The following is a 14,056-nucleotide window of genomic DNA, read 5'->3' as shown; positions in this document are numbered from 1 at the left end:
CGCGGTTAAAGGGTTAAGGAATTGTTGAACATAGAGAATGAAAGTAATGCAAGTATAAGTGGCTGGGGAATGGCTTAGAGATAAAGATGCAATGGACGTGAGAAGAGAGGAAGAAATCAGTAGAATGGAAGCTGTGGAAGCAATGAAGAAAGTCAAAAGGGGGAAAGCCCCAGGAACAGATGGAGAGTGTGATGCAATGCTGAAGCATGGGGGAGAGATAGTAGAAAGGATGTGGAATATGTGCAGATTGGCCTGGGAGGAAGGTAGAGTCCCAGGGGGTTAGGCGTCAGGTGTAATTATTCCCTTGTACAAAGGAAAAGGGGAAAATGAAGTGTGTGGTAATCATAGGGGCATTTGTCTTCTCAGTATAATATGAAAAGTATATGGTAGGATAGTTAGTGACACAGTTAGGGCAATAACAGAGGAATTAGTTGGAGAAGAACATGGAGGTTTTGGGAAGGGAAGAGGTTGTATAGATCAGATACTCATTGTTAGATCTTCAGCGGAAAAGTTTCTAAAGAAGGGAAAGAAGTTGTATGTGACCTTCACTGATTTGGAGAAACCATATGACGGTGGATAGACAATGATTGTGGAAAGTATTAAGAATATATGGAGTAGATGGTGTTACATAGCCTATGATTTCATCATCCTTTGTATAATTCTAACGTACAGTATGCTGCATGTTTGATCACAATTCGCCTCGTGGCTTCCATAGTGACCAAGTTTCCATGTTCTACCTCACTTCTCCCTTCTCCTCCCTTATAGTAGAGTAAGTCGTTCTATCTGTTGTTCAGAGCAGGGAGTGTCAACTCTTTGTCCCCTATGGCTTCATTTGCGCGTCATTCTTACAAGTTGTATCAAGCTCTGCTGGCCCCTATATAATGAGCTCAGTCTCTATATTAATTGCCATTTAGATCTACTCCTCATTTTGTTCACATCTCTGTCCTCCCCTGTACAGTTGTTATTATTTTTGTGAGTGCTCAGGAAGTCTCCAACCATCTAGCTGCTGTGTAATTTGAGTATAAGTGTTGTTACATTTTTTTCTTGTACTGTATAGCATAAGGTGTTAATTCGTGGGCCTGGTGAGGTTTTTGTGATTCATGTGGAGTTTTTGATGTCAGCCATTGTTAATAATATTTTGTATCTGTAATAATATATCTTGCATTAACTGAGCATTATCCGGTTTTCTCATTTTTCAGGGGTGACTTAGATAAATTTGCTCTTGCTAAATTCATGTTAATAGAGGCTATTGCAGTTAATCATATATGTAACCTGTTTTGCCATTTCATTATCCTTATGAGTCCTGAATGTTTAGTTGTTAGTTTGAGCATTAAACTTTAACTTCTAATTTTACCTAAGTCTTTTGTTTTGAACCTGGAACTTTGCGGGACAGTAGTGATTTTAGTATTCTAACTTGAAGTGTTCATTATCTCTCTCTGTTCCGTAACATAAATTTGGCGACCTCTTATCAGGATATTCAGGATATTATCATAAGGATATTGCTTGATATTTTTGTGACTGTGATTTATTCATGATGTCTACTATTACTACTCTTGATGAAGCCAAAGATTTTTTGTCAAATGTGCAAACAGTGTGTGATGTAGAAAACAGAACAAAGAATGAACTTAAGCTTGTTGCTCAACAATTGGGAATTGCTGTTCGCTCTCATCATTCTAAAGATTAAATTATTGACATGATTAATGAAAGCTTGTTTAATGTAACTCCTCCAGATGAGCAAACGCAGATTGAAATAGCTAAGTTACAGCTAGCCCTGCAGGAGGCTCGTGCTAAGGAGGCTGAGTTTCAGGCCCGTGCTAAGGAGGCTGAGGCTAAGGAGGCTGAGTGTCAGGCTCGTATTCAGGAGGCACAGGCAAGGGCTCAGGCACAAATTGAACTTGCTAGGATTCAGGCAGACCATGAATATCGCATGAAACAAGGTGGAACTGGATCATCTAGCTCTGATGATTCTGATGTGGCTAAAAATGTTAAACTTGTCCCTCCTTTTAATGAATCTGATTTAACAAAGTATTTTCAGTTGTTTGAGAAGGTAGCTACAGGTTTTAATTGGCCCAAAAAGTATTGGCCAGTACTCCTTCAAACTGTTCTCACCGGTAAAGCTCAAGTAACTTATGCATCTTTGCCTCAGGATCAATCTGATAATTATGATGTAGTTAAGAGCTTGATTCTTAAGGCCTATGAGCTTGTTCCTGAAGCCTATAGAGTAAAATTTAGGACAACTTATAAGCAAGATAAGCAATCCCATATTGAGTATGCAAAAATCAAAGAAGATCTGTTAGAGCAGTGGTTAAATTCTAAGAATGTAAATTCTGATTTTGATAAATTTAAGCAGATGATTTTCCTGGAGGACTTCAAAAGGTGTATTAATAAAGATGTAAGCCTATATCTTGATGAGAAAAGAATAGATAATTTGTATGATGCTGCTGTTTTAGCTGATGAATATGTTTTCACTCACAAGAGATATTCTAAAGAAAAAAGGAAAGCTGAGAGTAAGTACGTTGCCTCTACTCAGAGTACAGGTAACAGGAAAGAGAATTAAGATGATGTTTCTCAGGAAGTAAATACCAGCTCCACCTCTAGATATCAGAAAAGTAAATGTACTTATTGTAGTAAGCTTGGTCATACTACGGAGAATTGTTTCAGGAGACAGCGTGATGTGAACAAAAAGGAGTCTTTAAATATTCAGTCAATTGGTCTAGTGTCCACCCTTGAGAGTTCCCAGAATTCTTTAACCGAGTTAACTGAACCTGCTTTGAGGGGTAAATTAAATTCTCATGATGAAGCTCCTCTTTTGAGCAGTAACGTGGGTGACACTCTCAAGAGTTCATGTGCTAATTTCCTGTCTGATGGTTTTGTCAGTCCTCTGGACAGTAATGACAGGAAATCAGTTAAAATATATCGTGATACAGGTGCTTGCCAATCCCTTATGCTGACCAGTGTTCTAGGCTCTAATGTTAATTCCTCTGATGAAACTGTAATCTTACAAGGTGTAGGGAATAATTACTTCTCTGTCCCTCTGTGCAGAGTGAATTTAGAGTCTGGTTTTGTTAATGGTTCCGTTATGGTTGGGTTGGTTGAGACACTCCCAATGTCAGGTGTAACTTTCTTACTTGGAAATGATATTGGTGGAAGTCAAGTGTGTCCAGCTCCTCAGTTGTCTAGTGAACCAGTGACTGCGACCCAGGATTGTAATATCCCTGATGTGTTCTCTGCATGTGCTGTCACTAGGGCTAAGTCTAAAGTTACTGGTGACTTAGAGGATAATGATGATGATGATGTTATCCTAGCTGACACTTTTCTTGCTAATTTGGACCACTCACCAGATAAGGCAGTACCCCGTAGTGTTGACAATTTGTCTCGTCAAGAATTGGTTGAGTTGCAGGTTGCTGACCCTGAGTTGAAAGGTCTAGCTAACTCTGGTTGCAGTGAGGAAGAGTCAGCTGGTGCTTCTACTTGTTATTATATAAAGTTAGGAGTACTTATGAGGAAGTGGAGACCCCCAACAGCATCAGCCGACTGTGAATGGGAGGTTGTACATCAAGTTGTCATCCGTGTTTGTAGGCAGGATATCATTAGAGTAGCTCATGATTCCAGTCTGGCAGGACACCTTGGAGTGAGGAAGACTGTGGCACGCATTTTGAAACACTTCTACTGGCCGGGTATCTTCAGAGATGTTTCCTGGTATTGTAAGTCTTGTCACACCTGTCAAGTTGTGGGGAAGTGTAATCAGACCAAAAAGGTTTCACCTCTAGTTCCCATTCCTCCTTTTGAGGCGCCATTCACCCGTGTGTTGGTGGATATTGTGGGCCCTCTTCCTAAGACTTCTTCAGGATTTTCTTATGTGTTGACCCTGATTGATATGGCTACTCGTTATCCTGAAGCCATTCCACTTAGAAATGTCTCAGCAAAGAACGTGGTTAAGGAAATGCTAGGGTTCTTCACCAAGTTTGGTCTGCCCAAGGAGGTACAGTCAGACCGGGGAAGTAATTTCATGTCAAATGTTTTCAAGCAGTCTCTGAAAGAGTTGGGCATCACCCAGATCACGTCTTCAGCTTACCATCCCCAAACCCAAGGAGCGTTGGAGAGATATCATCAAACACTCTAATCGATGCGCAAGAAATACTGTTTGGAACATCAGAAAGACTGGGATAAAGGTCTTCCATTCGTTGTATTTGCCGCAAGAGAATCTCCAAGTGAATCACTGGGCTTCTCACCCTTTGAACTACTGTTTGGCCATGAAGTAAGAGGACCCCTTAAGCTACTGAAGGAATGCTGGCTGTTGGAGTAAGATGACGTCAACCTGCTGGAGTATGTGATGACGTTCAAAGAACGGCTGTCCACTGCTTTACAGCTGGCGAGAGAGAATTTAGGAGCTGCTCAGGAGAAGATGAAGACTTGGTATGATATGAAGTCCAGGTTACGCCACTTTCAGCCAGGAGATCAGGTTTTGATTCTGCTACCGGTGCATGGGCAACCTCTTCATGCCAAGTTTAGTGGTCCTTATTTCGTGGAGAAGAAATTCAGTGATGTCAACTATGTCATCGCCACACCAGATCGTAGAAAGAACAAGCAACTTTGTCACATCAACATGCTAAAGTTATATCACAGGCGGGACGAAAATAACCCAGTCTGCACTGTAGCAGTTCCACCCGAGTCTGCAAGTGAAGTTCTCCCATGCAGCATGAGCCTGAGTGATAGTTTGGGAAAGAATCCTGATATCATGAATGATCTCCAGACTAAGCTTTCTCATCTAGCTCCCGAGGAAAGGCAGGAATTTTCGGCATTACTGCAGGAGTACCCGCAAGTGTTCCATGCCACTCCAGGAAGAACCACTGTGTTGATGCATGATGTCGATGTTGGAGACGCAAAGCCAATTAAATTGCCTCCTTACCGTGTGAACCCAGTGAAAGTTCCTCTCATCCAGAAGGAGCCCAGCTACCAGTTGGACCACAAGATGATTGAGCCCTGTCAGAGCGAGTGGAGTTCTCCTGACACTCTAGTCCCTAAGCCAGGTGGGTCACAGCGGCTTTGCATCGACTACAGACGTGTTAATCAGATAACCAAAACAGACACTTACCCTCTACCTCGCGTGGAAGATTGCATAGGTACATAAGTAAGTTTGATTTGTTAAAGGGATACTGGCAAGTACCTATGACTGAACGTGCTAGGGAGATCTCATGTTTTGTAACACTAGGAAAGACTTTTACATGTTCTGTAATGCCATATGGTATGAAGAATGCACCAGCCACTTTTCAGAAGCTCATGAATGTTGTAACAGAGGGTTTGGCAGGGTGTGTTGTTTATATTGATGATGTATTAATCTTCAGTGACAACTGGAAAGATCACCTATGCCATGTCAGTAAATTTCTTGAGCGTTTGGTTCAGGCTAATCTTGTAGCTAATTTGTCAAAGTGTGAGTTTGGTCAAGCTAAAGTTCAGTACCTTGGGTACGTAATTGGTGATGGACACGTTGCACCACCAGCAGCTAAGGTTCAGGTTATAAGTGATCTTCCCAGACCTAAAAGTAGGAAAGAGCTACAAAGATTTTTGGGAATGGTAGGTTATTACAGGAGATTTGTTCTTAACTTTTCAATTCTTGTATCACCACTTACAGACCTACTGAAAAAGGGAGTTAAATTTGTCTGGACCGATAACTGTGAATCCTCTTTCAGCAAACTTAAAGCTATCCTATTAAGTCAGCCAGTGCTCGCTACTCCAAATTTTGCTAAGCCTTTTAAGATGGCTGTTGACGCAAGTGATACAGGAGCTGGGGCTGTTTTGTTGCAAGAGGAATTGTCAGGGTATTGAACACCCTGTATCTTATTACAGTAAGAAGTTCACTCCACCTCAAAAGAACTACTCAACTATTGAGAAAGAGCTTTTGGCCTTGATTTTGGGTTTACAGCATTTTTCATTTTATTTGTGTTCTGGTTTTGACCCCATAGTCATTTATACCGATCATAACCCACTGAAATTCCTTAGTAAGTTTAAAGATAAAAATCAGAGATTGACAAGATGGAGTCTACTTCTTCAGGAGTATTCATTAGACATACAACATGTCAAGGGGAAAGAAAATGTTATTGCATATTGCTTATCTAGACTTTAGACAGATTGTTTTAGAGTAATAAGAAATTTCCTTTGTAATTTTCTTTTTTTTTGTGGGGAGGTGCTACATAGCCTATGATTTCATCATCCTTTGTATAATTCTAACTTACAGTATGCTGCATGTTTGATCACGATTCGCCTCGTGGCTTCCATAGTGACCAAGTTTCCGTGTTCTACCTCACTTCTCCCTTCTCCTCCCTTATAGTAGAGTAAGTCGTTCTTTCTGTTGTTCAGAGCAGGAGTGTCAACTCTTTGTCCCCTATGGCTTCATTTGCGCATCCTTCTTACAAGTTGTATCAAGCTCTGCTGGCCCCTATATAATGAGCTCAGTCTCTACATTAATTGCCACTCAGATCTACTCCTCATTTTGTTCACATCTCTGTCCTCCCCTGTACAGTTGTTATTATTTTTGTGAGTGCTCAGGAAGTCTCCAACCATCTAGGTGCTGTGTAATTTGAGTATAAGTGTTGTTACATTTTTTTCTTGTACTGTATAGCATAAGGTGTTAATTCGTGGGCCTGGTGAGGTTTTTGTGATTCATGTGGAGTTTTTGATGTCAGCCATTGTTAATAATATTTTGTATCTGTAATAATATATCTTGCATTAACTGAGCATTATCCGGTTTTCTCATTTTATCAGGGCTGACTTAGATAAATTTGCTCTTGCTAATTCATGTTAATAGAGGCTATTGCAGTTAATCATATATGTAACCTGTTTTGCCATTACATTATCCTTATGGGTCCTGAATGTTTAGTTGTTAGTTTGAGCATTAAACTTTAACTTGTAATTTTACCTAAGTCTTTTGTTTTGAACCTGGAACTTTGCAGGACAGTAGTGATTTTAGTATTCTAACTTGAAGTGTTCATTATCTCTCTCTGTTCCGTAACAATGGAAAGTTGTTGAATGCTGTGAAGAGTATGTCTGAGGGTGCTAAGACTGCAGTGGAGGTGGATAGTGAACAGAGTGAATTTTTCTGTTTGAAGGTTGGATTGAAACAGGGATGTGCCATGTCTCCATGGTTGTTCAATCTGTGCATGGATGAGATTATAAAAGAGATATAAGATAGGGCAGTGGATGTTGGAGTGGACCTACTGAGAGAGGGCAGTGTTTGGAAACTCCCTGTACTGTTGTTTGCAGATGATATTGTGTTGTTAAGTGAAGACGACTGGGAGCTGCAAAGCTTGGTGGATGAGTTTGGGACAGTGTGTAAGAAACGGAATATAAAGGTGAATGTAAGGAAGAGAGAAGTGAAGTCAGTGAAAGTATAGTGAGATTGGATGATTAGGAAATGGAAAATGTGAGTACGTGTAAGTACCTGGGTAGTGTGATGAGTAAGGATGGAAGTTTGGAGGGTGAAGTCCTTGAAAGGGTACAACAAGGAAGAAAGGTAACTGGGTCCTTGAAAGCAGTGATAAGAAACAGAGAAGTGAGCATGGAAGTGAAAAAGTTACTACATGCAAGTATTGTGATACCAACTCTAACGTATAGAAGTGAAGCTTGGACCTTACTGGAGGGACACAAGTCAAGAGTGAGAGCAGTGGAAATGAGATGTTTGAGAGGAGCATGTGGATTCACATGGAAAGACAGACTGACAAATAAGGATGTGAAGGAGCGTTGTGGTGTGGATGTGGATGTGATGGGATGCGTTAAGAGAAACACAATGAGGTGGTTTGGCCATGTGGAGAGGATGGAGAGTAAGCGACTGATGAGGAATGTCTATGTGAAAGAGGTGAAGGTGGAGAGGGAGGGGGAGGCCAAGGTTGAGATGGAGGGATGGAGTGGAGAAGTATATGAGAGAGAAGGGTGTGAGCTGGGAGCAGGGCAGTGAAATGGCCGGGAACAGGGAGACATGGAGGCGATTTGTTTGCGGTCACCACATATGGGAAGGCAATAGACAGATAAAAATCTTGTCGTCTAAGCTTCCTTTCCTAATCTATTTCTAAGAAGTATTTCTTCGGGTCATGATAGTTGCCCGTTTTGTAGTTTATACTCTTTTTGTAACTCTCATTACTGGTAACTATGTCATATGCAATCCTGAAGTTATAATATAATACTGCTTGGTCGCTTTTGCCGAATGGAGGGTGATACATTATATTGTCAATATTATTTTCTAACAAAGTAAATACAAAATCTAGTACTGATGGATCGCCAATTCCTATTTTTCTGGTGTTTTCCGTTACATGCTGTTAGGAGAAACTCCTGCACATGATCCAGGAGCTTTTGATCCCAACAGCTTTCATGGCTTCTTACATCCAGAGTATTACTATTTATATTTGTACTGAATTCTCTAATTAATATAATTCTTTAAGATTTCTCTTCCATTCGATGTAGTGCTGTTCTGTAACTCTGAATTGTACTTTCTGCCAGGTCTCCATATTCGTCTGTTTCCCAAGTGTTTGTTTTGAGTGGCAAGTATAAATTTGCCACAATTAATTTCCCGTCAGATGTGTTGATCTTCATTGTAATCAGTTCTGCTTGTGAAGGTATATCTATTTTAATTTCTTTGACTTGTAGATTTTTCTTTGTTAAGATTGTAATTCCTCGTACCTTTCTTAAATATCTGTCTCTTCTCCATAATTTTATTGTACTCCTCTAAGTTTAGGGTATCGTTTGATATGTTTGGGGATAATCTGTGTGTGCGTGTGTGTGTTGGGGGGGGGGCTAAGTAGCAAATATAATGTAGAGGACCACCAAGCTTTCGTGTCTATTTCAACACATCTCCGGGGTGAAAGAGTGAAATAAGGCAAGAAGGAAATATATATATAGTCGGGCAGCATCCTAAGGATGCAAAACGCCTAATTCATAGGCAGGGTACCGGACTTGACCATGTGAGTCAAATTAACCCTCTTGTAGATGGGGCTTTTCACCTGACCTGGCGTTTCCGGTTGGCCATAAAATATTTCTCTGTATATGATTACCTCAGCCGTTGATATATATACACAACAGTATTTTGTGGCTAGTCGGAAACATCTGATCAGGTGTAAAGCCCCATCCACAAGGGAGTAACACGATAAAGACTGTGTTAAGTGGCCACTCATGGACATGTCACAATGTTTCTCTGTGTAGATGAGGTGAAATTACTGACAGAAAAGAGAAGAAGAAGGAACCAACGAGGGAAGGGTGGTATAAAACCATTCGTTAATACTGGACAAAGTGACTTAGCTACTCAAAAATATACAGCAATGAGGTACGGTAAAAAAAACAATCAAACAAACAAAAAAGGGTGTAGATGAGAAAATAATTTGTGACTGTAGAATTACAAAATAATTTTTGACTGTAGGATTACAAAATAATTTGTGACTGTAGAATTACAAGATAATTTGTGACTGTAGAATTACAAAATAAACTGTGACTGTAGAATTTAGTTGCTAAAAATCTCAGATACACTGAGAAGACAGACTGCAGAGAGAGAGAGAGAGAGAGAGATTGTTCTTTTGGTATATGTAAACCAGTCCAGACTGTGCAGAATGAAATGGCTATTCTCACATGCACGTACCTATGATGCTTGTAAAGATCAGACGAGGCTAGAGAGACGGGAGAAAAGAGACGCAGTGTAATAATATAACATTAGAGGTAGTTAAGAATCAAGTATTTACTCACAGATACACGTCACCATGCTGATTGTGAAGATCAACCAGTTGTTCCTCTAAATTCTTGGAGGTGAGAGGGATGTATCCAAACAACGGTAGACCCCATCGTCCTGTTGGATGATCAGATATAATTAAAGTAATTTAACGCTGTTTGCTGCTGTTTTAAGTCCTCTTTTTGCAATTTAAGTTAAAAAAAATCAAGGAGACTCCCGTTTAACATCTTCATGTCGGTGGCGTATTTCAGAGTTTATTCTTACTACACGAAACCGTTTTATTCAACTCCAGGAGACACATCTGGTTATGAAGGGATAAACTGAGACTGTTTCCAGCCTTCTCATTTCAAAATGTATCTCGAAAGGAAAACAAATTCATCTGAGGGCAAAATGCAAAAAACGGAAAATACGTTGTCATCCAGGAGTTAAAGTTGCATCCCTAGGCTAAAAATAAAGGAGAATCATCGAATTCTCCCATTTACATATTCACTTGTACCAAAAAATATGGAATAATTTTGGAGCACATTCCTGGCACGTAAGGAAGACTTTATCTTGTCCTAAAACTACGCTCTTTCTACTTTGAATGCTGAACCACTGCAAGAGTTTAACACTAAAACATTATGCGTATCACAATGAAGACTTGTGGAAGGCATTTGGAACCGATATACTGTCTGACTGTCACTGAAATATAACAAGAGTTTAATTCAAGAATACTCTCCTGGTTGCCTAGAAATGGCAGGAAAAGCATTTAGAGCCGTACTATTGTCTCATTTTACCAATGAGCTGTGACATGATATTAACATTAGGATACTATCCCAGTCACGAAGAAGTGCTGTGGAAAGGATTCAAACTGAAATTATGGAAATGATTTAGATCTGAAGTATTATCTTATCTGCCACTGAGATGAGGCGTACAACACAAGAGGATGGTGTTAGGCACGAAGAAGTGCTGTGGAAAGGATGTTGAGCCGCAGAATTATATTAACTTGCCACCAAGTTGGGGGAAAATATGCTGAAAAACGACAAAATGCTCCGCCAATATAAGGTGAACGAGGTACTGTACAAAGAGCAGGGAGGTGCCGGATTTACTGACAGACTTTCGGTTTAGTCCGTTTTCTCTTGTAACAGGGTTAATTTTTGCTCGAGTAACGCAAGAAATGGAAGATTCGCACTCTTTCGTCCTGGTCCTTCTTAAAATGTAAAAGCCCAAGATAATATTTCTTAAGTGCTTAATTTACTGAGAAGTACTAAATTCTACATTCTCTTCGTCCATCCTGCAAAAACAGAGTTGTAACAAGAAATTAATCGCATTTTTTTCAGCTCTGGAATCAAATTACCAACCTCCTCCATCAGTTTTGTGTTCTTTATGGTCGGTTTTCTCCAGTCTCCCGTCCGCTTTTTTTTTTTTTTTTTTTTTTTTTTTTTTACTCCTTCCCTTCCATGTATATTTTGCTTTCGGATTCCAAGACACAGTACAGTCTGTGGCAAAAGAGTGCCTAATGTTTCACCACTTTTACATACCACTTTCTTCCGCTGGAAAATATTTCTTAACAGAGAGAGGCTTGGTATATTGCACTACCCATTGGCTGTTCTCCCCAGTATGGTACTTCAGCGTGGAAAGTGAAGGACATGCCCTAAACATAAAGTACAAAAAAGTGGAATGCAAAGGTGGTCACTGAAAGCACTTTTTTCACATTATATCATTGCTTTACTATGTCAACACTTTTTTTTTTTTCAATCGGTATTTTCCATTCTACCTTTATCATAATGTATTCATTCCTTCTTGGCCTCCAGTGACGTCGTTCTCTTGAGTATTTTGACTTCATCAAGTTCTGCTCAATAAGAAAAAGGGATAAACAAAGCAAGATATTCATGTGTTCTATGCAGCACAACGGCATCTGTTAAATCTATTCGTGCAAACACGAGACGATTCTGTTCAGCGCTATTGAAACCTTTTGCAATGGCAAAGCAATCAGAAACTGTCAACTAATATACTCACTGGGATTTTGCCTCATTATCTCGTGGGTTTCACCTTGAGGGTTTCCTCTGTGTGTGTGTGTGTGTGTGTGTGTGTGTGTGTGTGTGTGTGTGTGTGTGTGTGTGTGTGTGTGTGTGTGTCGGAGGATGGAGCGGGTTCTGCCTTATTCTCTCTGACTTTAACATATACCAAATACCGTAGTTGTCTCTTATCCTTTGTTTTCAACAAAGCTGTTGTTTTTTGCTATCATTAGTGACTGAGATTCGTGAAAGAGGATGGAGCCGGTTCTGCCTTATTCTCTCTGACTTTAACATATACCAGATACTGTAGTTGTCTCCTATCCTTTGTTATCAACAGAGCCGTTGCACTTTTCTATCACTGGTGACAGAGATTCGTGAAAGATGTGGTGTAAGGAAGTCTACGGATCATAGGGTAGAACTGGGCATGATTAGACGGGACAATTACACAGAGAGAATGGATATTAATAGGGCGACGAAAAATTAATGAGAATCACTCTGAAGTAAAAGAATGTGTGGTCGGCTTATATTGTTGGGTATGGTAAGTGAATGTGTTAATAACAGATGTATGCAAGTTGTGGAAAGAAAAAAAAATAAATGATGTAATACGATGCTCTGAGCAGGCTGTGCACTGTTTGGAAATGCATATAAAAAAGATTCAACCCTTTTTTACTCTGCTGTCGACGGAATGCTCTCGATCCCACAGTACTCGTACTACGAATTATATTTTTATGTGTATCGTTTGGACTGTGAAATGGAGCCGAAATAAGATTTGAATAATGAATGAATGGATAACTGGAATATGCTACCGGGTTCTTCGTTGACAATTCTCCCATTCTTGAGCTTTTTTTCTTATCTTCCTTAATATTTCAAATCCCCATAGACAGTAGTCCACAGTCCAACCCAATAGGAAGTGAAATGAATCAACAGAAGTTTCTGTACAAAAACTGAGCAACGCACAAACAAACAAGCAACCACGTACACCATGCAGTACAAAATTAATGCACAGCAAAAATTAATGGACTGCCGTGCAGAGAATTCCTGGATTCATCTCACCTTCTGACCAGAACTGAAATTTTAGTACGTCCACCTTAACCTGGCGGAGATTTTCGTCCTTTTGCAACGTCTTTTACTTCTCTAAATGTCAGATTATTGACAGTAGTACAGCTATACACTAAAGTTCTACCATTTCCCCGTGAACAGCATCACACCCAAATGTTAATCTTTGTTGTAATACATTTGCAGAAGAAAGCAATACTATCGACCTGCAACTGTTCCGTAACATTTCGTCATGTGCAGCATCATATTTTAGTGTTGACCTTTTGTTACAGTTTAGTTTAAATGGCGATCTGGTAATTTAAGGTTAAGTTAAAGAGGACAGAGTTTAGTATGAACTGCTATAGCGCATTAGTTTCCTCTAACAAAGATCCTCAACTCCTTTCAGCTCAGTTGATGGCCAAGTGTTGCCAGACTGAAGGCACTCTTGGCCACTAAGCAAGAAATTTCATTCCTACCACAAAACTTAACCTCATCGAATTTCATGTAACTACAATTTGGTATTTAACTTGTAAGAGCAAGTCAGTTCTGTCATATGAAAATAAACCAAGAGCATTGACAGAGTGTGCATGATAATTATATCCTCGCTTTCCTTCTTCCTCTTAGTTCCTGCCACTTAGTAGTTATCAACACATCCTACCAATACTGATGGCACAGAAAGAGTACCCTCCCCCATCTCCATCTCGCTCTCTCTCTTTCTCTCTCTCTCTCTCACACACACACACACACACACACACACACACACACACACACACACACATACCTGGTGGCAGCCCCTCTGGCTTCTTCAACAGCTGCTTCAATATGACGAGCAGCAGCAGCAGCAACGCGACCTCCACCCACATCTCCAGCACCACACCTGCACCGTCTTGTCTTGTGTTGCCGCTTCCTTTACGCCACCACTGAAACACCACACAGGAAAATAATGGAACACAGGGAATGACAGTCTTTATTACTGTCCACTTCTCTACGATAACTTATTATAATATTATTCTTGGTACGGCCAGACTTAGGAAAGACTTCCAGTTCTGAAAGGGTTAACGAAGCTCTGTTTAGCCCCTAGAGTTATAAGGGAAAAATATTGACACAACAAGAACAAAATATATAATGCCTCGTCAGAGTGACGCAGTTCATCCCTTCAGCAAGAGTAGTTTACATTATTTTTCACTGCAAACAGACAATTGTATTCAATTTACTAAAGCTCAGCAGTACTGAACTGGTTCATGAATCTTTTATATAGTGCCTCCAGTTTAAAAATCCTCCACTACGTAGGTAGCAGAAACATGTTTAAAAGTGTCAT

General features: G+C 40.0%; 1 protein-coding gene across 1 annotated transcript in view; it reads right to left on the bottom strand.

Annotated features, from left to right (window-relative positions):
- The window catches only part of LOC145391626 (cytochrome P450 2L1-like), a 215,108-nt gene extending 201,462 nt beyond the window's left edge, over positions 1-13,646 (bottom strand). The window contains exons 1-2 of the mRNA XM_080266168.1: positions 13,520-13,646; positions 9,724-9,823 (exon numbers count right to left, since the gene is read on the bottom strand). Of these exons, the coding sequence (XP_080122294.1) occupies positions 9,724-9,823; positions 13,520-13,601 (182 nt within the window). The 5' untranslated portion in view covers positions 13,602-13,646. The remainder of the gene's footprint in view (positions 1-9,723; positions 9,824-13,519) is intronic.
- Between the last annotated feature and the right edge of the window lie 410 nt (positions 13,647-14,056).

This window comes from Coenobita brevimanus, chromosome 2 (assembly GCF_032717465.1).
Source record: "Coenobita brevimanus isolate Jiangsu-jjx chromosome 2, ASM3271746v2, whole genome shotgun sequence".
Lineage (NCBI taxonomy): Eukaryota > Metazoa > Arthropoda > Malacostraca > Decapoda > Coenobitidae > Coenobita > Coenobita brevimanus.
This window is presented reverse-complemented; position numbering and strand designations above follow the sequence as displayed.